This window comes from Mastigoproctus giganteus, chromosome 5, assembly GCF_048544385.1.
Source record: "Mastigoproctus giganteus isolate SK-2022 chromosome 5, ASM4854438v1, whole genome shotgun sequence".
Taxonomy (NCBI): domain Eukaryota; kingdom Metazoa; phylum Arthropoda; class Arachnida; order Uropygi; family Thelyphonidae; genus Mastigoproctus; species Mastigoproctus giganteus.
Window position 1 is genome coordinate 239,753,251 of NC_143579.1, and position 26,031 is coordinate 239,779,281.

Genomic DNA, 26,031 nt, shown 5'->3' on the forward strand with positions numbered 1-26,031 from the left:
TAGCATTAGCATACAAATAAGTGTATGTGCACACTTGATAAGATAAAACTGCATCCTTGCCCATAACAGTAAAAGGATGCACCACTGAATTGACAATATACTATGTCCTCCATGGCAGTGTAGTGGGTTTGCCATTTGTAACTCACTCAGTATTACACTGGTGTGCAAAACTTAAGGACCAACACTATTTCTAAAGTGTTACAACCATAAAATCTTTACTTAAGGTACTCTTTACTGATGAGAGTAGATTCAGTCTCAGCAGCGATTCTGAACATCAGATAATCTGGCAAGAGGTTGGCACATGGTATCATCCCCACAAATATCACTGAAAGGGATCGATGTGGTGGTCGAGGTGTTCTCGTCTGGGGAGGCGTTATCTTGGATGGATGTACGCAACTCCAGATACTGGAAGGCAGTACTGTAACCGGTGCATGCTACTGTACTGAGGTGATCCTCCACGTGCATTTGTTTTGAGGTGCCATTGGCCGCAAGTGTTAATGTCTATGGATGATAACGCCACACCCCATCGCACTGCAGCCGTTGATATGCTTTTAGAAATTGAGGACACTGTTCGTATGCATTGGCCTGCCCATTTTCTCTGATCTAAATCCCATCAAACACATATGGGACACTCTGAGGAGATGCCTAGCGGCATGTCCACACTCACCAGAAAATGTTCACCAGCTGAAGATGGCGCTGACAGAGGAATGGACGATGTTACCACAAGAACTTATCAACATCATTTTTCTAAGTATGGACAGGCGGTGCTGTTTGTTATGTTTGTTATTTGGTTTTTAGGAGCATTAGCAACTAAGGCCATATTGCTCCGGGATATGCAGTGGTCATTCCCTGACCTTTCCGCATCTTCCGTATTTGGTGGTGACGGGCTCGAACCCCGGTCTAATCAAGAAGCGTGTGCTACGCACTGCTGCTCCTTCCCACCTGGCTACGGAGGCGCCCACAAGCGGTGCAAAGCCTGCATCAGCATTAGGGATGGCTATATCTCCTACTGAGGACCACCTCTTCCCTTTGTTCCATCTTTGGCAGTGGTGCATCTGTATCATGGCAGCCAGTGCTATGTTGCCATTTTTGAATACAGTCCCTCTGTACTGTTTTGTTTCCTTCATCATTTCTGTACCTCACAAGGTTCGTTTGGTATGATTTTCCCACATCCAGGCCACTCCTATGAGAAGCTACAGGTGAAAACCTGACTGGTCCGTAAATTTTGCACACCAGTATACAATAGCCAAATCTAAAGGAAGCACTTTATCTGCATCTGCCAAAAAAAAAATCTTTCCCTATAACTTGTACTTTTCTCATCTGTATATTGGAATTGAATTAACATATCAATTCCAATCTTGAAATTTACCAATATCCAATAGTAAATTATTATCCTCCTAATAATTTACCAATAGTAAATTATCCTCCAAAGAGGACAGGACACCTTGGAAGGTAATTTATTCAATGATTTGTAATATGCTGCACAAAGATAAATTTCATAAGATCCAGCCACCTTATTAAGATCTTATATTTATACTAACAAAGAGGTATTTTTCAACATATAAACCAAAATTGATATAAGATAAACTGATGGGCTTAGTGAGAGAGAAGTAAAGGTCATAGGATGATTATAAGCTGTCAGTAGACACAGTAAGTACAAAACAGTCTCTACTGAAGTTTCTCAGGGAGTTAAGGCATGACAATGCAGATTATGAAAACTGTTTTGGCTAGGAGTGCAAAGAAAAGTAACAAAGAATTTTTTGTGCTTATGTTAATGCTAGAAGGAAAAGAATGAATCACATTGATCCAATTAATGGCAAAAGTATCAATGATCCCAAATAGGTTGCTGATGAAGTGAACAAATATTCTGTATTTACCTTAACACGTAAAGAAGCTTTTAAAGGTGAGAATTTCATAAGTCTATCTAATACTAATATTAGATAGACTTATGACATTCTGAACTGAACTTTTAACTTTCATTAACTGAAAGTTAAATGACTTTATGATAACTACAAGGAGCTGGACGAGAAACTTTTACAGACAAAAGTAAACAAGGTACCTTGTTTACTTTTATCCTGGTGCTGATAGAATTATACAGTTACATTAAAAGAAGTAGCAAAACAGGTAATCAAACCATTAGTTATAATAATGAGAGCATTATTAGATTTGGGGGAAGCATCCATAGAGATTGGAGATGTGCACAAGTAAAAGTACAAATCCACAAAGGTTGTCCAAAGGGTAAAAGTGAGTAACTATAGACCTGCTTTAAATTTTACTTCTGTGGAGTTCATAGTTAAATAAGTAATGCACAATGCTCTGTACAGTGAGGGAGGTATAAGGCAATCTCAACATGGATTTAAGGGAGATCATGCCTGACAAATGTGATTCCTTATTTTATTTTAACAAAGCCTTTGATACAGTTCCACACAAACAACTTTTGCAAAAACTGAAACAAGGGGGCATTAGTGCAAGCTACTGCAGTTGATAAAGGATGATTAAATCACAGCAGACACATGGCAGCTATAAATGGCCAAATGTCATAAATGGAGGTATCAAAAAGTTCAATACTGGATCCTTTATTGTTCTTTATATTTATTAATGACACCGATCCAAGAATTAACTTTAATGTCTAAGTTTGCTGACGATACAAAGCAGGAACACTCAAAGATAAACATGAGTATAAGCATGATTAATCTTAGCAACTTAAATGAAAACTGATTAATAATATCTACCTTTTTGATGTAAAAATTTTAAGGCATCAGCAATATCCTTGATTATTAGACTTGCTTGCCGTTCAGTAAAGTTTACTTGCTTCTGGATATGAGCAAGCAAAGGTCCTGGAAAAGATTGAACATAATTTGTAAAATTCATAAAATAAACATTGTTCATATTTATAAAATAAAAATGGTATTAGAACCTACAATACTTAGAGTACCATAAATGAGTTGAAGGCTGAGAAAACCTTCAATTGCTTAAAATTAGCCTTGAAATTCCATGGATTGTTGGGTAAAATTTTTCAAGAAATACACGTAAAGGAAAGTTGTTCCATAAAAAAGAAATAAAAGGCATAAACGGGTACAATAAAAAGTAGGTTCTGTGAGTTTGGAGTTGGGCAGTGAATGGATGCCGCATGCTTATGGCACATGCACTGGTTTGGAGAAGTTGAAGCTGTTTCCTATCAAAGCGAATCAAGAGAGTTGCTAATTTAGAACAGTAATCTAATCAAGGAAAAAGTGAATAGTAATCATGCAGAAAATTCCTTTTTTTTAACAAGGCCAAGATAATGTGTGTGTGTGTGTGTGTGTGTGTGTGTGTGTGTGTGTGTGTGTGTGTGTGTGTGTGTGTGTGTGTGTGTGTGTGTGTGTGTGTGTGTGTGTGAGTGAGTGAGTGAGTGACCTTTGGAGGAAAGATTATCTCCAAATTGTGATCTGAGATGCCTAGAAAACCACTAGCACATTGTCCACATTTGAATATTTGTTAGTGAAAAAACGATCAAGGATGTTGGGTATGTCATTAAGACTGTCTGGTATTCTGATAGGTAAATGAACAAACTGTATGAGGTCATTGGTAATTGCAAAAGCCTCAGCATCTCAACCATCTGGTTCCAAGTAAGCAGAATCAGCTGGAGTTGCAAACATCAAAATCACCAAGGAAACTTACCTCACTGGAAAAAGTCAAGCTTTAAAGAGTAAGGAAGTCAAATAGTTCCAAGTGATTAGTAGAGTTGGGAGAACAATACAGGGAAGATAAATTTGAGAAGTTGAAGCTGTTTGGAGAAGTTGAAGAGGCATTCAAGATGAAGTCTCTCACAAAAAATATTAGAACAGACATATTTCACAAGTACCACCTTTGAAGTGAAAGGAAAATAATTATGACAAACGAGATGAGTAGTAGTTGATGCAGCTAATAATTCAGATTGTTGGAAAAGCATGTGGGGTTTAGTAGTTGTAGACAGAAATCGACATCATTGAGATTGGAACTGAGATCATGTATATCTCTGAAATACATGATCTCAGTTCGTGTATATCATGTATATCTCTGAAACGGAGTAGGTTTTTGGAAGGTTTAGATCTTTTCGAGATAAGTTTGCTTATTCGTGATACATCCGGAGATTCCAGGTAAACCCTCATATTTACTTAGATAAAATAAGAGTGAAGGGGAAAATGTATAAATTAATGAAATTTTCAGATATGGTGTACATCTGGGAATATACCCAGCTCTTTGATATATGGACTTGACAACCATCCCCGTGCATAAAACTACTCAGACTCCCTCCAGTCACTGGCCAGCAGATTAGAAGCAGTGAAGTTATTATACACTAGCTGATACAGATGTCCCCTGAAGAATTATCAATAGGTTCAAGTGAGGTGGATGATCTAGTGGTTGGCCTGTAACATCATTTTCGAGTTGTACCCTCAAAATATAAGAAATACTGGACCTTACCATAATGCCCATCATAACCTCAAGACATCACTTGTACAACATAATAGAAGGGCCAGGGATTTTTTTTTTTTTTTTTTTTTTGGTATTTGTTGGTGCATCGGCTTCTGTGGCCATAATGCACCTCCCAAGGTTTTTGCAGTACTTTGATCAAAGCCCGAGGTGGGATTCAAACCCGCGACCTTTGAGTTGCGGCCAGGGATTGCCAGAGATTTGTTCTGAAGACTGAACAATAGTTTTATCACTTCAAACCTCCAGGAAAATAAAGTTTTATTTTGAGAAAGTGCAAGCACAAAATTTCTAAGAAGCATTCAATGGTAGTTTTAGGAACAAGGAAGGCAAGCTCATGCTTGAAGATTTCTTTTTTTTTTATGATCCCTAAAGCTTGCTACCTGTGAGTCTAAAATGTAACAGAACTGATATTCAGGTCCCATCTTCTCAGTAAAGTAGACAGACTTTTGGTAAATTTGGTTGTTCTGTATCAACCAAAATGCTCTGCTTGCACTTTTGCAATGGTGGGAGTGCTGGGGGGATACTCCCATATGCAAGGTCTGAAATACTGCAAGAAGTATACTGTAGAGGACTACGTGGATGAGATCCAACATAAGCAGGGTTTGAGGTATGCTGTCCACACCATGCAGAAAATTGCCACCCGTGTCACCAGGTAAAACTAGGTGGTAGGTGACTTACATCATCCAGTGCAATACCACCATTATGAGATAAGCTTGAAGTGGTGAAACACGTTTAGTCTCCAGCACAACCTATCTCTTCTGTCATGCAGTTTGAGTGATATCTCTTGAGGTTATGATGAACATCATGAATAAATCCAATATTCTTGAATTTCAAGAGTACAGCTCTAAAATGGTTTACACAAGCCAGTCATTAATTAGACCACCACTCCAAACCTACTGGTAACCCTCTAAGAGACATATGGATCACCTAGTGTATAATTTTGCTACCTCTACTCTACTCTACCAACTAGTAACTGGAGGGAATCCAAGTAGTGTGGATGCAAGAGGCATTATCAAGGCTATATTATGTCAAGGAGCTGGATATATTCTCATTGTGTGCATGCCACACCCAAAAAATTTCATTAATTCATACATATTCCTCCCTCTACTTTTACTTTATCTACTGAATGTATCATGAATAGTGAAACTAAAAGAATAAACTTATTATGTGTGAAAAGATCTAAACCTCACAAAAACTTTCTCATTCACTTCACAAATATACATGGTCTCAGTTCCAATCTCAATAATGACTATTTCCACCTACAATCTGTCAGGCCCCAGTTACATTTTCTGATAGAATCTCAATTATCAGTTGCCTCAACCACTATCCATCTCAGCTGCCATAATTATTCACTTTATGTTTTCTTTCAAATCAAAGGTGGTGGTCCACACTGATATTCCCTTTTAGAGAATTCAACTCTAAAAAGATCTTTAGATACTTCTCTAAATAGTTTGGCCTGCACTATATTCCTACTACCACTAGCCATATCACACCAAACAGATTCAACATTCATCGAGGATTGATCATATCCTCGAAATTACCTGATTTCCTGCAAGCAGCTTCTGACAAGGAGAATGCATTCTTTCCCCTCTTTTGATAAGGACAGCTTCCTTTCCCACCCCTCTTATTCACAGTAATGAAAATTTAATCCCTTTTCACAGGATGGCACTGTACATTTACAGAAAATATCTCAGTTAATACAATAACTCAAAGACCACAGGAAAAACTTTTGTTTTTTGTGTGAGGACACGAGCATGAACGATTAGCCAGAGGCCACAGAAAAACTTTAGTTTATACTGGGCCTATGTCTGCTGCTGATTATGATTTTTACATCTGTTTTGCTGCCTCTTTTTGTGCATAGAATAATTAATTAGAGGTTATATACTCTCAAGGAGGGTACAAGTATAATCCTGTAACAGATATTTTTGTGGTGACTATTTACTATCCCTTCCATAAGCAGTTTACCTGAATTTATAAAACATCCTCTGGGGCATTAGAAAAGAACCTTGCACCGATTCTGTCCAAAAAATTCATTCTACCAACAGGAGCAGACCATGCTAAGAAAAATTTATCTTTATAATGCAGAGTCCATCTAACCTAAATTAATCCCTTCTGTCATTGTTAAGAACAATTGCAAACAATGACATTTTGATTTATCTTAGTGTGTTTTTACAGAACGGTCTTATATATCATGATCAAGTTCTCAGTTCACTTTTGTTTAATGCCATTATGTCATACATAATAACCACAGCCTATAGATCAATTAAGAACTAACAAATGATTAATATGAGCATCAATTATTGCACTTGGTACACATACTCTGGTTATGTTTCATCCTCTTGGGGGATGAAACAGGGAAACTGGAAAAATATTCCCCATTTGAAACAAAATGTAGTTGGTGCCTGATGATCTATTCCTGTGATGAATCACTTAGGAGAGCACATGAGTGATTATATCATTAGCATAGTTAATGGCCTTGAATTTTGAATATTAAATACCTATCATAAGCTTTTTCTGCTGTTGTAAGCATAACTGATGATAAGAAAGACTCAAAGCAAGCTTTAAAATATAATATAGATAGCAATGACTTAACTGTTCATATCATTCTTTTACTGTTATACTGTAAATTTTTATATCAGTTTTTATATTTTATGCATTTTTCATATTTTTATATTTCATAATCATTCTTTTTGCTGGTTATTTAACAAGAAATTAAATTTCAATGAAAGTTCAAACTCCTTACCTCCGTTGACTTTTTCAAATACCAAATAAAACCTGAAAAGACCAAAACAAAATTAGCATCCAGCAAGTGAAAAATGGGCTTCTTTAACAATTTATAAGAATTCTTTATTTATCTTTGAGCATGTATAGTTGCACATAATGTGCCACTATGCTTGCTCAAAGTGGCACATGATGTACCATCAAAACAAAATAACAGGAATGCGGATAAATGTCTAGTAGGAAGATGTAAATACAAAATTTAGTGCATGTTTGAATATGGTTTTTCACTTCAATCTATTATTCACTATATTATAATTGAAAAGTTATAATATAGGTTTATCAGATCGGCTAAGGTAAAGAAAGCCAACACGAGAACAACGAGAAACATCGGATAACTTACGCAGAAAATTAGTTTCCCAATACAGCACTCTAGCACTGCTCACTCAGTAAACAGATGGTAGGTGTTATCGGTCTGGAGCAAAGTCAAGAATGATATATTGATTGACAAGTAGGCATGGCAAACGATGTGCTGATTGGTGCGCGAACACAACACACAATAACATCAGTTTATTATCACTTTAGTAGCACTAATGGTAACTTGCCCTAATGAACACTTTCCATAAGGTTGAAAAAAGGTCAGGTTACCTCCACTTGAATCCCATGGGAGCTTGAACCCCTCCCGAAGTGGAGGGGGTAACCTAACCTTTTTTCTTTAGAATCACAGTCATATTTAGAAATACATTCATAAAAAAATAAATTTTTTTATGACTGTATCTTTATTTCTCGTTCAATAATATGCTCTAATGGTGAAAAAAGGTCAGATTACCTCCACTTGAATCCCACGGGAGCTTGAACCCCTCCCGAAATGGAAAGGGTAACCTAACCTTTTTTCTTTAGAATCATGGGTGGACTAGCACATAAATTGTTTATTAACAAAATATTAATTTTTTATTACTGTACTTTTATTTTTAAGGTCAGATTACGAAATATAACAAAAAATAAAGAAATCTTTTCCTTTTTTTCATAACCAAACCTAAATCAATAGTATAGTAAAAACACTCAAACTCCAAAAATCTGCTTTTAATAATGAGAAAAAAATATAATGAAGACCATAAAAATGAACAGAACGAAACTTTTATTAATTTAGTTTTCATCAAAAAATCAACCAACATTTTATTTTCCTTACAAATTTCTTCCATCATTAAAAGATTCATCGCTATTATTACCTATATGCCGTTCATCACAAAACTATTATGCACCGTTCTTTAGTCATAAATACACATTATAATGGCAACCAATGACTACACAGTAACCTGTCATCTGTCGCGCCCACCACCAATCATTTCATCATTTTCCATGCCTACCTGTCAATCAATATATCCTTCTCGATTTCGGCTCCAGACCGATAACACCTACTGTCTGTTTACCGAGCGAGCAGCGCTAGAGGCCGGTGTTGGGAAACTAGTTTTCTGCATAAGTTATCTGAAGTTTTTCATTGTTCTCGTGTTGGCTTTCTTTACCTTAGCCATCAGATCATACAGCTGTAGACCATACTCCAGTTTTCTCTCCTGTGTGAAAATAAGAGAAAAACAGGTTTTTTGCAGAGAGCAGGAGTTTATTGCACAAGAGATTTTTTGTGTCAAAACAAGACTTTTATGGAAAAAAAAAAAGCAAGAGTCCATCAAAAAATAACAAGAGGAAAACGGGAGATTTTTTAGCCAGAGCTGAAGGGTTTTGTAAGTCACACTGCACATAAATTAAATTTCACTGAAAATATATGCATTTTATGTTAAAATACATTCACAGGACTGTTGCACTTGCAAAAGTATACTGCACTAGTACAGTATACTTTCAAAAACATTAACTTGCCTTAACATCTGTGAATTTCTGTCTGGACTGTGTTAGACATCGAATGATTATGATTGCTTTGAGAAAGATACTGTTGCAGATTTTCCACCTCTTCAGAAATGTTTAGTCAAAATTTTGACTCAATTTAATAACGGCACTGCCTGTTCAGACTATGGTGTCAATGCCATTTCCAAAACATGGCCAGAAAGAGAAGGTTTTAACTGTTACCCCCCCCCCCCACCTGTTTAAAAATTCTCTGCCATATAGCACTGGCAGTATATGGCATGTGCCATATAGCACATGGCACTGCTATGAGGAATCATTAAAATGCCAAGAATGGTGTGAGAATTTGCTATGTTTAATACTTTCATGTACATTTCTCAATTCCCTGATCAAGGAGTACTATACATCAATTTCATAACAGCATGTGGTAGGTTTTTACACATGAAATTGACAGAACTGATGCTGCAATACTGCTTCATCTATTTCTTTATCTTAACAACACCAAGGTGTACTGGAAGCTTGTCCATAAAAATTTTCAACTTTGAAATAATGCACTGTCAAATGATGAAATTTATGTTACCTCAGCATTTATAAGAACATAACTTTTCAATGGGAACATGTGAATCATGAAGTTACATGCAGCAATAAAGTACTTCCTCGCTGAACAAAAGAACAGAATCTTCTCCTCTTGTTTCTGACTCTCCACAACCTTGGCAATAGTATATTGTAAAGAAGTCCTTATAAAGAAGTCAAATCAACCTTCTGGTCTGTTATTTTAATCAACTTCCAAAATTGAAGTGGAACACTTAAAAATTGTTGGTATAATAAATTTTCAAATAATATTCTTCAACATATCTGGAGTAATGACTTCAGTACTGGATATGAGGTATGTTGAACTGAAGAACTATGTTCAGATCTTCAAATAACGTTTAAAAAAACAAACAAGCAAATTGTTTTTTTTTTTTTTTCCAAGCAAGAAAAGAGGACCATGAACAGGCTTTCTGCACAAGCAAGGATAACATGCAGAATTCGCAGCTTGCTTGACTGTCTACAATTGCTTAACCACTAGTTTGCGATTTAAATTTTTCACCTTTCCTGGATTTGGACATAAGTCTGTAACACTCACTGGTGATTACTTGTTGCAGTTTTCATTTCAGCAGACAAATTAATATGATAACAAGGAAAGCTTATTACCACCAAATGCTCAAACTCCTCTTTTAATACCCATGTTCTCATATATCCAGAGAATCAGCCATGAGATCATGTCTCCACTCTCAAGTACTAACACAAGCAGCCAATGTAATTAAAATTCTATTACAGATCGACCATCAATAATCCGGTTCCACCGCCAATTCAGACATAATTTCCCCAAACGTAATTTCAAATTTCCTGGGTCGGCGCACTGACCTGCCGCTACTGTTTTGGTGGTGTTGGTTGCAGCATCAGCTGTTGGCGAAAACTCGTAAACACTGGCAAGCCATTCCCACTTATTTTTCTGCATTTATTATTATTATAAACTGCTCACATTTAGCCCCAGCCATCATTCCAATGCATAAAGGAAGTGCCTCTTGTGGTGTAAAGCACAAACACCGTACATTGTCCATTACAGATAAAGTTGAACTTCTGAAAAAACTTGACAGCGGCGTGTCCTGTGAGAAGTTTAACTCTGCTTAATTGTAAATTCCAGCAAGTTCTCTCAGTTCCTCTTATTTTACTAATTTTCTTTTAGCCATTCCTTTTTAGATTTTTTTTTTTTACAACACACTTGTACAAACTTGCGGAAAATCACAACACAATATGATGGATAACAAAGCATGCTAACGAACTTGTTTTCACAAAATCTCTAACAATACTGACAAACTTATTGCGATGTTTGAGAGTTTATTTTATCGCAATTAGTTTTATTGCAGCGCTCGCCACACATGCAATAAACTAATCACAAACGACCTTCATATGTATGCCATAATAGCATTACACTTATGTGGCCGACACAGCTTCTCAAGAAATAAAGTAACCTACTGGGTGAACGTCGACCACATATATGGGACATAAAAAAAAAAAAGTCTTTTTTTTTATATTTTAAGCAAAAAAACAACACAGACATTACAATATTTATTTTAGAATTACTAATCAAATTATTTGTCAAATATTTTTTGACCCCTGGGGAATTTTTTTCTTAAACTAGCTTGGCAGTCAACGCGTTAAAGGTAGGAGGAGGTAGTTAGCTGTTGGGTAAACTGTATGTGCTAAAATAACCACCGGTGATCTGGCAAACTCACTAATCTGGCAGCCCCCAATGCTGCCGGATTAGTGAGGGTCGACCTGTATTCCATTTTTTAAGGTCAATGTCCTTAAAAGATCATACAGATTTTAGTTATGTTCCTATTTGCATAATAATATATTACAAAAATAAATTAAATATTTCAAGCAAAATACACAAAGAAACTTTTTGAGAATTATTCTCAACTTATCCAAAGCATTATTTGAGAATTATTCTCAACTTATAAACTATCCTAGGGTAAGCTTATAAAGCTATCCTATCCTCAACTTATAAGCTATCTCCCAAGTGTAAGCCTCTATTTACTGCATTTTCTGAACATCCTTGAAGTCTTTCCAAGTCATGGGGAACTGCTTACAATTGATCATGAATGACCCCCAATCTTTATATCATCTTCAAATTTTGACATCATGTCCTCTATCTCCACGTAGTAATAGTAGTAGTAGCAGCATGTCATGCAAGAAACCAAATGTGTGAGCTTATGCAGCATCAGCCAAAAAAAAAAAAAAAAAAAAAAAATCACACCATTCCTCCAAATGCCTGTCCAGTTCCTCCTTAAATTTATTCAACCTATCAACTTCCACGATAGATGGAAGTTTGTTCCAGGAATTAACCACCCGCTGGCTAAAGGCAAATTTCCGCACATCTATTCTACATCTGCCTTTTCTTAATTTGAATTTATGCCCCCTTAGGTTTGTAATCTGAACAAGTGGAAGGATCCCATCAGAATTCAGCGTGCTCAACCCATTCAAGGCCTTATATACCTCAATCAGATCACCACGCAGGTGCCTAGTCTCCAGCCACTGCAATTTGCAGAACTTAAGCCTCTCTTGGTAAGAGGATCCCTTCATTTCCCCTCACCAATCTTGTTGCCCTTCTCTGTACATGCTCAAGTAAATCTACATCCTTTCTAAAATGAGGCCTCCAGACCTGTATGCAGTACTCAAGGCGTGGCCTGACCATTGCCTTATACAGAGGGATAATCGCCTCCTTTTCCCTGCTAGCAAAATTCCTATATATCATTGACAAAACCCCATGACCTGCCCTGGCAGCCTGTCTGCATTGCTCAGAAAACTTCATATCTGCCTGCACAATTACTCCCAGGTCTTTTTCATTTTCTACCACCTTAAGTGTAGTACCACACAGTTGGTACGTTTCTCTGGGGTTACTTCTACCCATATGCAGTACTTTGCATTTGTCAAGGTTAAACTTCAATTGCCACTTCTTAGCCCATCTGCCCAAATTATCTAGATCCTGCAGTAGCACACTGCCATTACTGTCATTAACAACCCTGCCAACCTTTGTATCATCTGCAAACTTCGACATTAAGCCTGATATACCTTCATCAATATCATTGATAAATATACAAAACAACAGTGGACCTAACACGAACCCTGTGGGACTCCACTAATAACATTAGTCCAAGAAGAGCAGCACCCATTGATTACCATCCTCTGTCTTCTCCCACTTAACCATCCTTTTATTCATTGTAGCAACCATCCTTTTATTCATTGTAGCAACCATCCTTTTATTCATTGTAGCAACTTACCCTTAATACCATTCTGCTCCAATTTGTACAATAGTCTTTCATGCGCAACAGTGTCAAAAGCTTCCTGAAATCCAAATATATGATATCAAAATTATTTTTTGCATCCAGTTCCTTTGTAACCACATCATAATATCCTATCAAATTTGTCAGACAAGACTTTCCCTTAACAAACCCATGCTGTGTCTGAATTATTGCTGCAGTCTTCTCTAGATGATCCTGCAATGCATCTTTAACCAGCGACTCCATTATTTTACCCGGAACAGAAGTCAAACTAACTGGTCTGTAATTACTCGTGTCACCCCTCGATCCCCCTTTGTGAATTGGGGATACATTTGCACATCTCCAGTCCGTGGGAACCTCCCCTGAGTCCAAGGATGCTCTCATAATTATGGCTAAGGGTTTGCTTAGTTGCTTTGCCGCCTCCTTTAATATAACTGGATAGATCCCATCCACCCCAGGTGCTTTTCTTACGTTTAACTACAACAATTTCTCTTCCACTTTGCTCTCAGTTATTAAAAAATCATTAAGTATCTTGCTACAATTTGATAACCTTCTGCCATTTTCAAACCTTAATAATTCCTCACATGTGAGGAATTATTAAGGTAGATGCAAAATACTCATTCAGTTTGTTTGCTATCTGAGCAGGATCATCAACAGTCGAACCATCGATGTCAAGTGGACCAATCAGATTGGTCCACTTGACAAACGTCAATGTTGTTTATGAAAATCAAAAACAACAGTGGTCCAAGAATTGATCCTTAGGGGAAACTCTGCTTCTGACATTACACCAATGTGAAAAACAACCATTAATACAACCTTCTGCCCTGCAGCCATCCTGTGATCCATCTTAACATCTTGCCCATGATCCCAACAAGTTTTCCAGCTTATACAGTAACCAGTCATGAGGGACTGAGTCAAATGCCTTGCTAAAATCCAAATAAACTATGTCAAAATTATTACTTATGTCCAGGTCACGAGTAACTGTATCAAAATAGCTTACCAGGTTAGTTAAACCTGGGAAACCCGACTTTCCCTTAACCATGATGTATGTCCATCAGAATGCAATTTCTGCTGAATTCTTTTTGATTTTTGTGCCTTTTAAATCTGTTCTTTGAATATATTGAAGTATTGCAGATCCAGCAAATTTCCTTTCAAGGTTTGGGACCATGGATGAGATATGGGTCCATCACTTTCAGCCAGAGACAAAGGAGCAGTCCAAACAGAGAAACACAACTCTTCTTCCCCCCTCTAAAAAAATTGTGGATTGAAATTAATTCCTTGTTTTTTTTTTCTTAATGGATGTTTCCAAGAAGCACTTAATAAAAAATGAATCCTTTAAATGCATATCTGTGGCAAGAATTAAAAAAAAAAAAAAGTTTTGTATAAGGGGCTCTTGAAAAGTTCATGGCCTAAATATGAAAGAGTAGTGGTACAGTGTTAAAAATTTCTGTACTTAATGTATATAACACTGAAAAAGTAACTCAGCAAGTTTCAAACAGTTTCAATAAGACTTTTAATTACAGTCTTGAAGACAACAAAGTTGTGTGAATGACGAAAGATGGGCAGAATCAGTCACCTTGCGGCGAACATGCCCATTCATATTCCATGGTTCAGAAGTGGGCAACAGAATTTAAGTGAGGAAAGAAGAACCTGGGTGTGTTCAAGTGGTGGTGAATTGCATTCCATAACCTCTCCTACCCAAATGTCAACCTCACCTTCTCGGGGCGAACTGACCCGTTTCCACAGATGAGGCTCTGGCAACCGAGTCACAGCGGCATAACTGTCCCATCACATACAGAGGAAATGCTGTATCTGAAGGCTGTCTAGAGGCTATAAGGTGGCAGCTCCACCACTAGACTTACCCCGCGAAAGGCTGGTAACCTATCCTGGGGACATTCTAAATACTCGAAATAAGCTCAAGGGAAAAAACTGGACGGATCTCAAGGGTAATGATCTAGGCAATGGATATAGGACTATGATTGAGGAACTTAAAGTAGCAACTTGGAATGTTAGGGGAATAAATCACAAATTAGATGAATTGACCATGGAACTAGAAAATAGAAATATTGACATAGCAGTCATTACTGAAACAAAAAAGAAGAACGAAGGATCCAAAGAAATAGGTAACTTCATAATGATATACTCTGGCGTACCAAGTGAAATGTGGGCATCATCGGGAGTTGCTGTTATAATAAAAGAATGGAAAAACAAAATATTAGACTACTTTGGGATATCACCCAGAATATTGAAATTAAGACTAAAAATTCTAATCTTATACAATAACAAACATTGGCATATACGCACCAGTAGAAGGCAACACTGATGAAGACGCAGAATTTTATGACGAATTACAACAGATCATAGACCAAACTAACAAAAACAAGTATCTCATACTGGTAGGAGATTTTAAGGCAAGGGTTGGTGCTCAATCGGTAGACAAATGTATAGGATCAGAAGGCAAACTGTGGTCAACAATAATGGAAGATACCAGATAGACTTCTGCATTTTTAATAAACTTAAAATTACAAATACTTTTTTCAGACACAAGAATATCCATAAATTCACATGGGAAGCAAGAAACAAAGTCCATAATAGATTATATATATGTATATATATATTTTTTTTTATGTAAACCCCAAACACGAGAGGTATTAGAATCTATGGTACTTAGTACCATGCTTGGGTTGGAGGTTGAGAAGACAAAAGAAGATATTTGTTGACATTGGACTTGAACGTCTGTAGACTGTCATTTTCAGGAAATACGTATGAAGGAAGGTTGTTCCAGAAAACGGCAGTTGAATGAATAAACGAGGAAGATGAAAAGTTGGTTCTGTGAGTTTGGAGTTGGACAGTAAATGGATGTTGGCTGGTGGCGGCACGTGTTCGGACTGTTTTGAAAGAGAGAGCGGGAATTATAGAAGCCAATTCAGAAGAACAGTGCCCATGGAAGTATCTGTAGAAGAGGCATGCAACAGAAACAGTACGTCTATGAGACAGCAAGTGGATAGACTTTGTTAAAGATGAATCATTAATTAACATAACTGCCCTCTTCTGAATGGAATCGAGAAGCCTGAAAGAGGTTTTGGGGGCAGCACCCCAGATGTGGGAACAATATTCCATGGCAGGGCGGATTTGCAATTTATACAGAGTGAGCAGCTGTTTGGAAGAAAAGTAACGCCGAGAGCGAAAGAGAAAACCAAGTTTTTTATATGCAGAGGAAGCAATATTTGTAATGTGCTTGTGCCAAGAGAGATTAGAAGTCAAGGTAATCCCCAAAAGAGATATATCATTTTGCCTAGAAATCGGAGTGTCACTAAAGATAAGCATAGGAGCAGAAGAATCCTTTTTTGCGAGATATAAGACAAGACTGAGTTTTAGAAGGGTTGAAATCAACTAAGTTGTCTTTGACCCACTGGAGAATTACCTGAAGATCAGCATTTAAGGAATTGGTAGCAGATTTTCGAGAAGTTGAAGCTGATTGAGCAGGACAAGGTTTCTCAAAATGGAAAGTGGAATGCAATGTGCTATCATCGGCAAAACTATGGATAGGATTTCCAGTCAATGGAAGAAGGTCATTAATATACAAGAGGAAAAGAGTGGGGGAAAGAACTGAACCTTGGGGGACAACGGCATTAGTGGAGAAGTTAGAAGACAGAGAGCCATCTACCATCACCCTCAGTGAGCGATCAGAGAGAAAACTGGATAACCAATTACTAAAAACAGTTGGCAAACCATAAGATGGAAGCTTGTTTAGAAGACCTTTATGCCAAACACGATCAAAAGCCTTTGAGATGTCAAGAGCAACTACTTGTGTTTCACCGAACCTTTCCATTGAATTAGTCCATAAATGGGTAACAAAGCCAGAATATCACCAGTGGATTGACACTGACTGAATCCATACTGGCAATCGTTGATCAGACGGAAGGTTTCTAGGTAGTGTAAGAGTTGGCGGTTAATTGATTTCTCCATTACTTTAGAAAGAGTAGAAGTAATTGCAATGGAACGATAATTGGATGGGAGGGATTTGTCACCCTTTTTAGGAACTGGCGGGATTATGAGCAAATTTCCAAGCAGAAGGAAAAACACCTTTGGAATTAGAAAGTGAAAAAAGGCGACAAAGAATAGGAGTAAGTTCAGGAGCACAGGTTTTGAGAACAAGTGGAGAAATACCATCGGAACCTGGAGCTTTCTTAGCATCAAGATTCGTCAAAATCCTTCTGACATCCTTTTGACGGAAGACCACAGGGGGCATTGAATGGAACATGTTGGGAATGGTGGGAATTGTTTTACCAAGATCATTAATACTTGAGTTGGAAAAAAATGGGATGCTAGCAGGTCAGCTTTATCCTTGGCTGAAGTGACAACAGAACCATCTGGTTTGGACAGAGGTGGGAGCAGAGTTGGGCAAAAGTTGTGGCCAATAGCTTTGGCAAGAGACCAGAATGCTCAGCTAGCATTAGGGCAAGAAGCCAGTTTTCTACTCTTAGCCTGTTCAAACTCTAGTTTTGATTGATTAATAACTGCTTTACAAATGTTGCGAGCTTTGGTGTACGCAGAAAATGAAACTGGAGAATTAGAAACGAGCCAATTATGATATGCAACATTCTTGAACAGCCTTAGCACATTTATTGGAAAACCAAGGTTTAGATAAAGGACGAGATTTTAAAATGGAGTGGGGGATAAAGGATTCCATTCCTGCAAGAATAATTTCACTGACACAATCTGAGCAAATGTTTACATCAGAAGTTTTGAAACAGTAATCTGACCAAGGAAAAGAAGAAAAGAAGTCTCGCAGGTCATCCCATTTTGTATTCTTGTAATGCCAAACAACACGAGGTTGGGAATAGCCATGAGATAAAGGTTCCACTGGAGAAGAGACAATCACCAAGTTGTGATCTGAAGTGCCTAAAGGACCTCTCACTTCGACCGCGTACTTAGAAGGGTTGTTTGTGAGAAAAAGATCAAGCGTATTGGCTGTATGATTAGGATTGTCCGGTATTCTTATATTATCATTAATGAAAATTTAAATGACAAAATTAGAGACAGAGTATTCAGAGGCAGTGAAATTGACAGTGATCACTACCTAGTAGAAAGCACTTTCAAAACAAAAAGAAGAAAATACCAATAAAAACTACTAAGAAATTAAAAATACATTTGTTGGAAGTTGGAAGATGAAAGTACTAAATTCCTATATGAAAGTCGATTGAAAGATGAACTCAAATCAGATGAAAGTGATAATGTTGAGGAAATCTGATCAAACATGAAAAAAATCAATTCTGAGAGCTGCTGAAGAAAGTCTTGGATATAAACCTATAAAAAATAAAAATGACTAAGAACTTGGAATGAAGAATTGAAACAAACAATAAATGAGAAAAAAAAAATACCTATAAACTGTTCCTAACTAAAGACCTACATCTACACATAAAATATAAAAAGCTTAGAGCAGAAGTCAGAAAACTAACCAGAAGAATCCGACGAGATGACTGGGATAAATCTGTTAAATCTTTAGAATGTGATAACACGGGCCCACAGAGAAGAGGTTTTAAAATTTTTAAGAAATTACAACTAGACACAAATGATCAAATAAAAACCAACTCCATCTCCCAAGCAGAATGGAAGCAACACTATTCCAAACTATGGTATAATCCAGGCACTAGGGAATTGGAAGATGAAGAAAATATAACAATGGAAGAACTAGAGTTAATATTACAAAAATAAAAAAACCGAAAAAGCCCGGGCATAGACAATTTGAATGTAGAACAATTTAAATATGGGGGCACCTTACTAAAAAACGCACTACTAAAATTATTTAACATCATATAGCATAAGCAACAGATACCCAAAGATTGGGAAACAGGAATAGTATTCAATTTACACAAAAAAGGCTCCAGAAATAACCCTAACAACTACAGAGGGATAACACTGCTGCAAAGCTATACTCTAATATACTAAAGAATAAACTTAATAAATACAGTGAACAATTCTTAGAAGAAGAACAATGTGGGTTCAGGAAAAGGACAAGCACAATAGATGCCATTTTCTCACTACAACAAATTTTGGAGAAAAGAAGAGAATTCAATCTACCAACATTTCTGCTGTTTATTGATTATGAAAAAGCATATAACAATGTAAACCGTGAAAAACTTTGGCAGATTCTACATAAAGAAAATATCCGAACCCAACTCCAGAAAGTGATCCAAAGCCTATATAAAAACTCAAAAGTCTGTATAAAATATTCTAATGGCCAACTATCAGACCCAATAAAGGAGTCAAACAAGGATGTGGACTATCACCAAATTTATTTAATTCTTAAAGAATGGAAACAAACAATTAACAACGGAATACAGTTGAACAACAGGAATAAAATCCAAACTATATTATATGCCGATGATCAAGTTATAATTGCAAAATCCGAAGATGAACTACAGATAGCAGCAAATGAACTTAATAAAATAGGTAAAAAAGTAAGATATGAAAATCTCCACCTCAAAAACAAAATCAATGGGATTATGTGGAAAAAACATACAAATAGTCAAAATTGTTATTGATGATAAAATAATAGAACAAATATCTGACTTCACCTATTTGGGAAATTTAATATCAAATGAAGGGAAAGACATCCACACTAAACTACAAAAATATAATAAAATGAATGGAATGATTAAACACCACTTCGGAAAACAAATGACAACTGAAACAAAATTATGACTGCACAACATCACTTCAAAACCAGCCCTCTTCTACAGCTGTGAGACTTGGGTCATAAATAAGAAAGATGCACACAAACTAGAAGCAGCACAAATGAGATTTTTAAGACCATTATTAGGCTTTACAAGACTAGATCACCAAAGAAATTTAGATATCCGCGAGAAATTAAAAGTAGATAACATAGTAAATGACATAAAACAGTATCAGGAAAAATGGATCAGCTACATAAAAAGGATGAACCCAGACTGGATTCCAAAATTAGCCTTTAAACACAAACCTACAGGCAAGAGAGATGTTGGTCGACCAAGACAACAATGGCGAGATCAAGACCACCTCCGAGAGCTATAATGTTGTTATTTGGTTTTTAGGAGCATTAGCAACTAAGGCCATATTGCTCTGGGGATATGCGGTGGTCATTCCCTGACCTTTCAGCATCCTCCGTATTTGGTGGTCACGGGCTCGAACCCCGGTCAATCAAGAAGCGTGTGCTACGCACTGCTGCTCCTGCCCACCTGGCTACAGAGGTGTCGAGAGAGCTATAATGGAACAGGTCTTAAAAGACCCAAGCCGGACCAAGTTCATGATGACGATGAAGAACCTGGAAGGCAACTCATGTTGCTGTGAGAGACCTGCAACGTCTATCACTCCAGAAGTAGATGACAGTATACATGATCTAATAATGAGTGATCAATGAGTGGCAGTTCAATATATTGCCAGCACCTTGGGTGTCTCATTGGAACATGTGTACCATAATAACAGAGGTCCTTGCTATGAAAAAGGTGTCAGCACAATGGGTCCAAAAATTTTGACAGCAGTTCAAAAATGCATGAGCTATCAAATCACGTGAATATCAGCATTGTTTTCAAGCAGATCCAGCAAATTTCCTTGCAAAGTTTGAGACACGGATGAAATGGTGGTCCCTTTCAGCCAGAGACAAAGGAGCAGTCTAAACAGTAGGAACACAGCTCTTCTCCCCCACTAAAGAAAGCCAAGTTGATTCCTTCTGCTGACAAGGTGATGGCATCAATTTTTTGGGATGCTGATGGAGTGTTTCTAGTGGATTAGCTTCAGAAAGGCCAGACAGTTATAGGGGCATATTAAAAAGACTTTGTGAGGTGCATGAAAACACCAAGGAAAACTCAGCAAAAGAGACTTGTTCCAATAGGATAGAGTGCCTGCTCACAAGCCTGCCATTGCCATGGCTACACTGCATGATTGCAGCTTCAAAACCTTGGGCCATCTCCCATATTCACCAGATCTAGCACTTATTTCCTAATTTGTAAAAATACCTGGCTGGCATCCATTTCCCCACCAAGTGATATCACTGCTGCAGTGGATACATTCCTGGAGGACCAAAGAGAAAACTTTCTTTGAAGCTGGAATCAGCACATTGCAGCATTGGTGGCAAAAATGTATTGACTCCAAAGGGGACTATGTCGAAAATTAACATGTAACCAGACTCCTCAAATAACCTTCCATAGTCAGGCCATGCGCTTTTTAAACACCCCTCATACAGTATGGTACTTTGTATTCAGAATCTCAAGATTCAAAAGGACTTAACCTTAAAAGTTTTTGGTAAGATCCAAAAATGTAATGCCACTATGACAAATTTAATTTCCTACTATGTGCTCATCAAACAGAATAAATTTTTGTTGTGATATGCTCACTTGTCCAATTTTACAGATCAGAGTTTGTTTTTCACTGTTCACAAAATTTTAACCACAAAGAAATTGTTTACAGTTTGTTGGGAAAAACTTCTGTTGAGAAATAAAAAAAAAAAAAAAAAAAAAAAAAAATCGGTTTTGAGTGAAAGATACAGAATTTATTAAGGTGTGTGTAAAAACTCTTGGACAAATGGTCATTGTGACACTGTCATCATAAAAACCACTAGCAAAGGCTGCTGACTTTTGGATGAAAAGCAACTTCTATTACAATTTCTTTCTCACTTATTACATGGAAATTTTTATCCAACAGCTGAGGAGTACACTCTCAAAAGAGTCAGAAATCTCCTTTTTCTGTCAAAGACAAACTTGACAGAAATCCAGAAGAAAAGTAAATTGTTCATAAAATGATAAATGATATCTAATTTCTGAAAATCCCCCAAGTGTAAAAATTTACAGGTATGTAAATTTGAACATGTTTATTTAAATATGAATATTTAAGGAAAGAAACCAGATGTACAAAATGCACTAATTTAGGAATCATCAACTGTAAATTTAATATGTAATAATCACTTACGTGTCTTGTTCCTCAAAAAATTCAATGAGTTGAATGATATTTTGATGTCCCTGACAATGATGGAATGTCTCTACTTCACGAAATACCCGTGAGCGACTATGACCTGGAGATTTATCTATGATCTAAAAAAATACACAGAATTTTAAATAAATTTTTGCCTTAAATTACTTTTTTAAATATAATGCTAAACAAGTTTCAACACACATATACACAATAGAAAATCTGTTTATTACAATAAAGTGATTATCACAATAATCTTTTCATCTGTGTAAATTTTTTTTCATCTGTGAAGTACAAGTTTTGTAAAAATATTAATTTAATCTTAATATGTACTCTATAAGCAAATATTCAAGCTCCTGATAGGCATGGGAATTTCTTTCCTGCTCTTGGAAATTTACCTTTCAGAGGTTTCAGTTTTAAATAATTTCCTATAAACTATTTATTCATTTCAGTTTTTCAAACCACTAATAACCTTTTAAATAAGTTTACAACTCTCATGAATGTTAGAATTTTCTTGGGACTGGAAAATGAGGAAAGAACTTACTTTTCTTAACCACAGAATTCAGAAAGAGAACTGTGCTTTGAAAATAATATACTCAGGAAAAAATGCACGTAGAGATTCCATGTTTCTTATATAATTTTTTACGTGTTTTAAAACCAAAAGTTTCCAAGCATTACTGAGGAGCACAATAAGGAATATTCTCAAAAGAATTTCTACATTGAGAAATTTCAATGCTTAGATGAAAAAGATTTTAAATGTCTGGTTTGACAATTAAACTCACCTAAATTGCCCTCTCACTGGTTCTGCCATTCAAGGGCAAACAAAATCAATTTGGAGTGATCTTAATGTAGCAAAAAATGAGCCTTTGACAGTGACTCAAGACAAACTGAAGAAATATTTCTGATGGACTGATAAATTGCAGAAATTATAAAATTAACATTCCTCGAGGGAAACCAAAAAAGCTGAGAGCTGATAGGAAAGCAGTCTGTAGTGAAACTAAAGAAAATGATGCCTCAAACGGTAAAAATACACAAAAGTATGTACACTTCCCAAATCACATAAGTAGTGGAAATTATCTACTACCTACTGGGAAGGAGGCGATGTCACTATCAGTAATTATAATAAAGCAGAAGAAAAAGAAAAAATAAGACATAATAATTGCTTCACTCCTCACACAGATAACTATCCATTTGACCTATGAATTTATTCAAACTGTCAGCCTCAACTACCTGTTCCAGCAATCAATGACTCATTGGCTAAAAGAAAATTTCCAACGATCTAGCCTAAACCTTTTCCCCTATTTGAATTTATGTCCTCTAGTTCTGGAATTCTTCATAACAGTGAAAATCCCACCTTCATTCATTTTACTAACCCCTCTCAGAGCTTTATAAAGCTCAATCAAGTCATCTCTGAGGTGCCTGGTTGCCAAACTCTGTAGCCCACATATTCAGTCTTACCTCATATGGTCGCCCATTTGCTGATCTCACCATACAACTTGCCTGTCTTTGGACCCTTTCAAGAAGCTCTTTTTTTAAATGATATCTCCATACTTGAACAGAGTATTTTAAATCTTACAATTGCCTTATACAGTGGGACTATGACCTCCATATCTGATGGCACAATTACCAAATGTTGAATAAATCGATAGAACACCATGGGCTTTCCTGGCTGCCTATTTACACTGTCAGAAAACTTCATATCTTGGGCTTGGCACACTCGGGGTCCTGAGCTGGATATCATCATTCTTCTCTCACTTGGTGATTCCCCTTCTATTCTCTCTCTCTCTCTCTCTCTCTCTCTCTCTCTCAGGGTAACTCGGGAATTTTTTTGGCTGGTGCAGCATAAGCCTCAGTCTTCCTTGCATCCTTATTATTATTATAATAATAATAAGAGCCGCCAACACTACCCAAAGTCAGCAGTGGAGAGACTAACAATAGCTCAGAAAGAGGGAGGAAGGGGCCTGATAGAGCAACAGAAAACAGCAATAGTTAACCTGAAGGATTACTTCGAGAACAACACAGCACCACTCCACCAGGGGGCTATAAGGAAGATAGATAAGTGGTATACCCCACTCAACATAAGTGAGGAACCCCCACCCACCCAGATGGCACAAGAAACGAAGTTAGAAAGATGGGCAAAGAGAACACTCCATGGCAGACACTACAATGACCTCCATCAAGATCATATTGATAACACTGCTTCCAATGCACGGCTCAAGTGAGACTCTCTTCCCTGAGACTGAAAGATTCATGCTGGCCATCCAAGACCGGGTAATCAACACCAGAAACTATAGAAAATATATAAATATATCGCAAAGGAGCCCAGAATGTCAGATGACACATGTCAACGATGCCACCTGGCCTCAGAAACAATCCAACACTACACCGCGGGTTGCAAGGTGATCCTGTACCCAGACTGAGTACACTCATAGACACGACGAGGTAGCCAGGATAATACATCAGAAGCTAGCGAGGAAATACCAGTTGACCAAAGAAAGTGTACCATACAAGTACGAACCCCAGGCAGTACTAGAGACCAGAACCCACAAGCTCTATTGGGAACGCGCCATAATCACGGATAAGACCATCCCGCACAACACACCAGACAAAACCTTTGTGGACAAGATGGAAAAGGCTACCTACCTGATTGACATTGTGGTGCCCAACACTAGCAATGTCCAGAAAACCCATGAGGAAAAAATTGTGAAGTACACGAACCTGAGACATGAAGTCAAGGAGATGTGGCATATGCATGAAGTATCAACCATCCCGATCATCGTGTCAATCACTGGTATGGTGCCAAAGACTCTACATAGCAGCCTAGCAGCAATAGGTCTCCCAGAGAACACCTACAAGGAACTCCAGAAAGTTGGAATCCTGAACACCTGTAGTCAGAGATTTCCTTGACCAACAGTAACACCAGATATTACAACCACCCTGTGTATTTGGTAGCAGTCCCATCATGGAGTGGAATCCCCCAATCAGGGAGAAATAATATAAGAGCAACAACAATAATAATTTGCCTGTATTGTAACTCCCATATAACTAGCAGTTCTCCTGAACCCTTAAGGTGTTCTCAATGATATTGGTAAAAATCCTTGCACCACCTTTGTTCAAATGAATACATCTCTACAAGACAGATTCTTTCTACCTACAAGTGCAGACCATGCTGATAAAAATCTCCTCCCTAGTGCCTTGAAGATTCCATCAAGTCTAGAGTTAATCCACAAAGTTTTCAGCATATGATATCTCCTATCATGTCTGGACAGAATTGCAGAAACATACACATTCTCACCTAACTCATGGAATTTTTTCAGCATGGTCATGGTTGTTGAATATCGTTAGTCTCCACATGAACAATAATGCTCTGTTTACTCCCCTTAAAACCTGACAATCTGTTAGTAATATCAACTGTTGAGCCAGGGAAACACACCCTGGGTCTGGTCCACTGATCTTTATTACAAAAAATATTACCCATTTCCCTGACAAGAGTCTTCCAATAAAACTAGATCACCTTCAATCAGAGCAGTATGCATTTGATGATTCTTATCTGGAATCCAAATCGGAGCTGCATCACTTGACAGGTCAAGAGATATTTGATTTCCTGATGAGCTCCAAATTAAATTTGTTTCAAGGGCAAGCACTCATTTCTTCAGTGATCAAATTCTTCTCGTAATGTACCAGATTCTAATTTGAGGTTGTACATTCTTTACATCCAGTGCAAAGAAAAGAAACTTGTGACTCACACTGGCAAGGCCCACAGGAATTTCCATCTGGGTCAAGATATCCTTGGATTTGTAATGCAAGTGTATTGTGTGGCAACTGTTATTAAGGTAAAATATGAACTTTAGAAAAATTACAAAATTTAAATTTACAATATATTACAGAAATGAAACTGTCAGCAAAACTTTTAGAGAAGTTAAATTTAAGCTACCAAACAGAAATTACAAAGTTCCTGCCGAAATATCGATAACAAATAACAAAATATCAATAATGCAGATGATACAAGGTTGGCAAGGTGGTTAACGACAGTCATAAGGGAGGGTACTGCAACAAGATCCAGGAAAATTGGGTAATGGGCTGAGAAATGGCAGGTGAACACACAAATGAAAGGTACTGCATATATGTAGCAATAACCCCCAGAGTAACTTATCAACTGTGTGGTATTACACTTAGGGTAGTGGAGAATGAAAAAGACCCGGGGTTAATTGTGCAGTCAGAAATGAAATTCTCT

General features: G+C 37.1%; 1 protein-coding gene across 1 annotated transcript in view; it reads right to left on the bottom strand.

Moving 5' to 3' along the window:
• LOC150086320 (MAP kinase-interacting serine/threonine-protein kinase 1-like) overlaps nucleotides 1-26,031 on the bottom strand; it is a 164,470-nt gene that overhangs the window by 44,470 nt on the left and 93,969 nt on the right. Inside the window, exons 4-6 of the mRNA XM_090374490.1 lie at nucleotides 21,798-21,919; nucleotides 7,196-7,227; nucleotides 2,733-2,837 (exon numbers count right to left, since the gene is read on the bottom strand). Coding sequence (XP_090230616.1) covers nucleotides 2,733-2,837; nucleotides 7,196-7,227; nucleotides 21,798-21,919 — 259 coding nt within the window. The remainder of the gene's footprint in view (nucleotides 1-2,732; nucleotides 2,838-7,195; nucleotides 7,228-21,797; nucleotides 21,920-26,031) is intronic.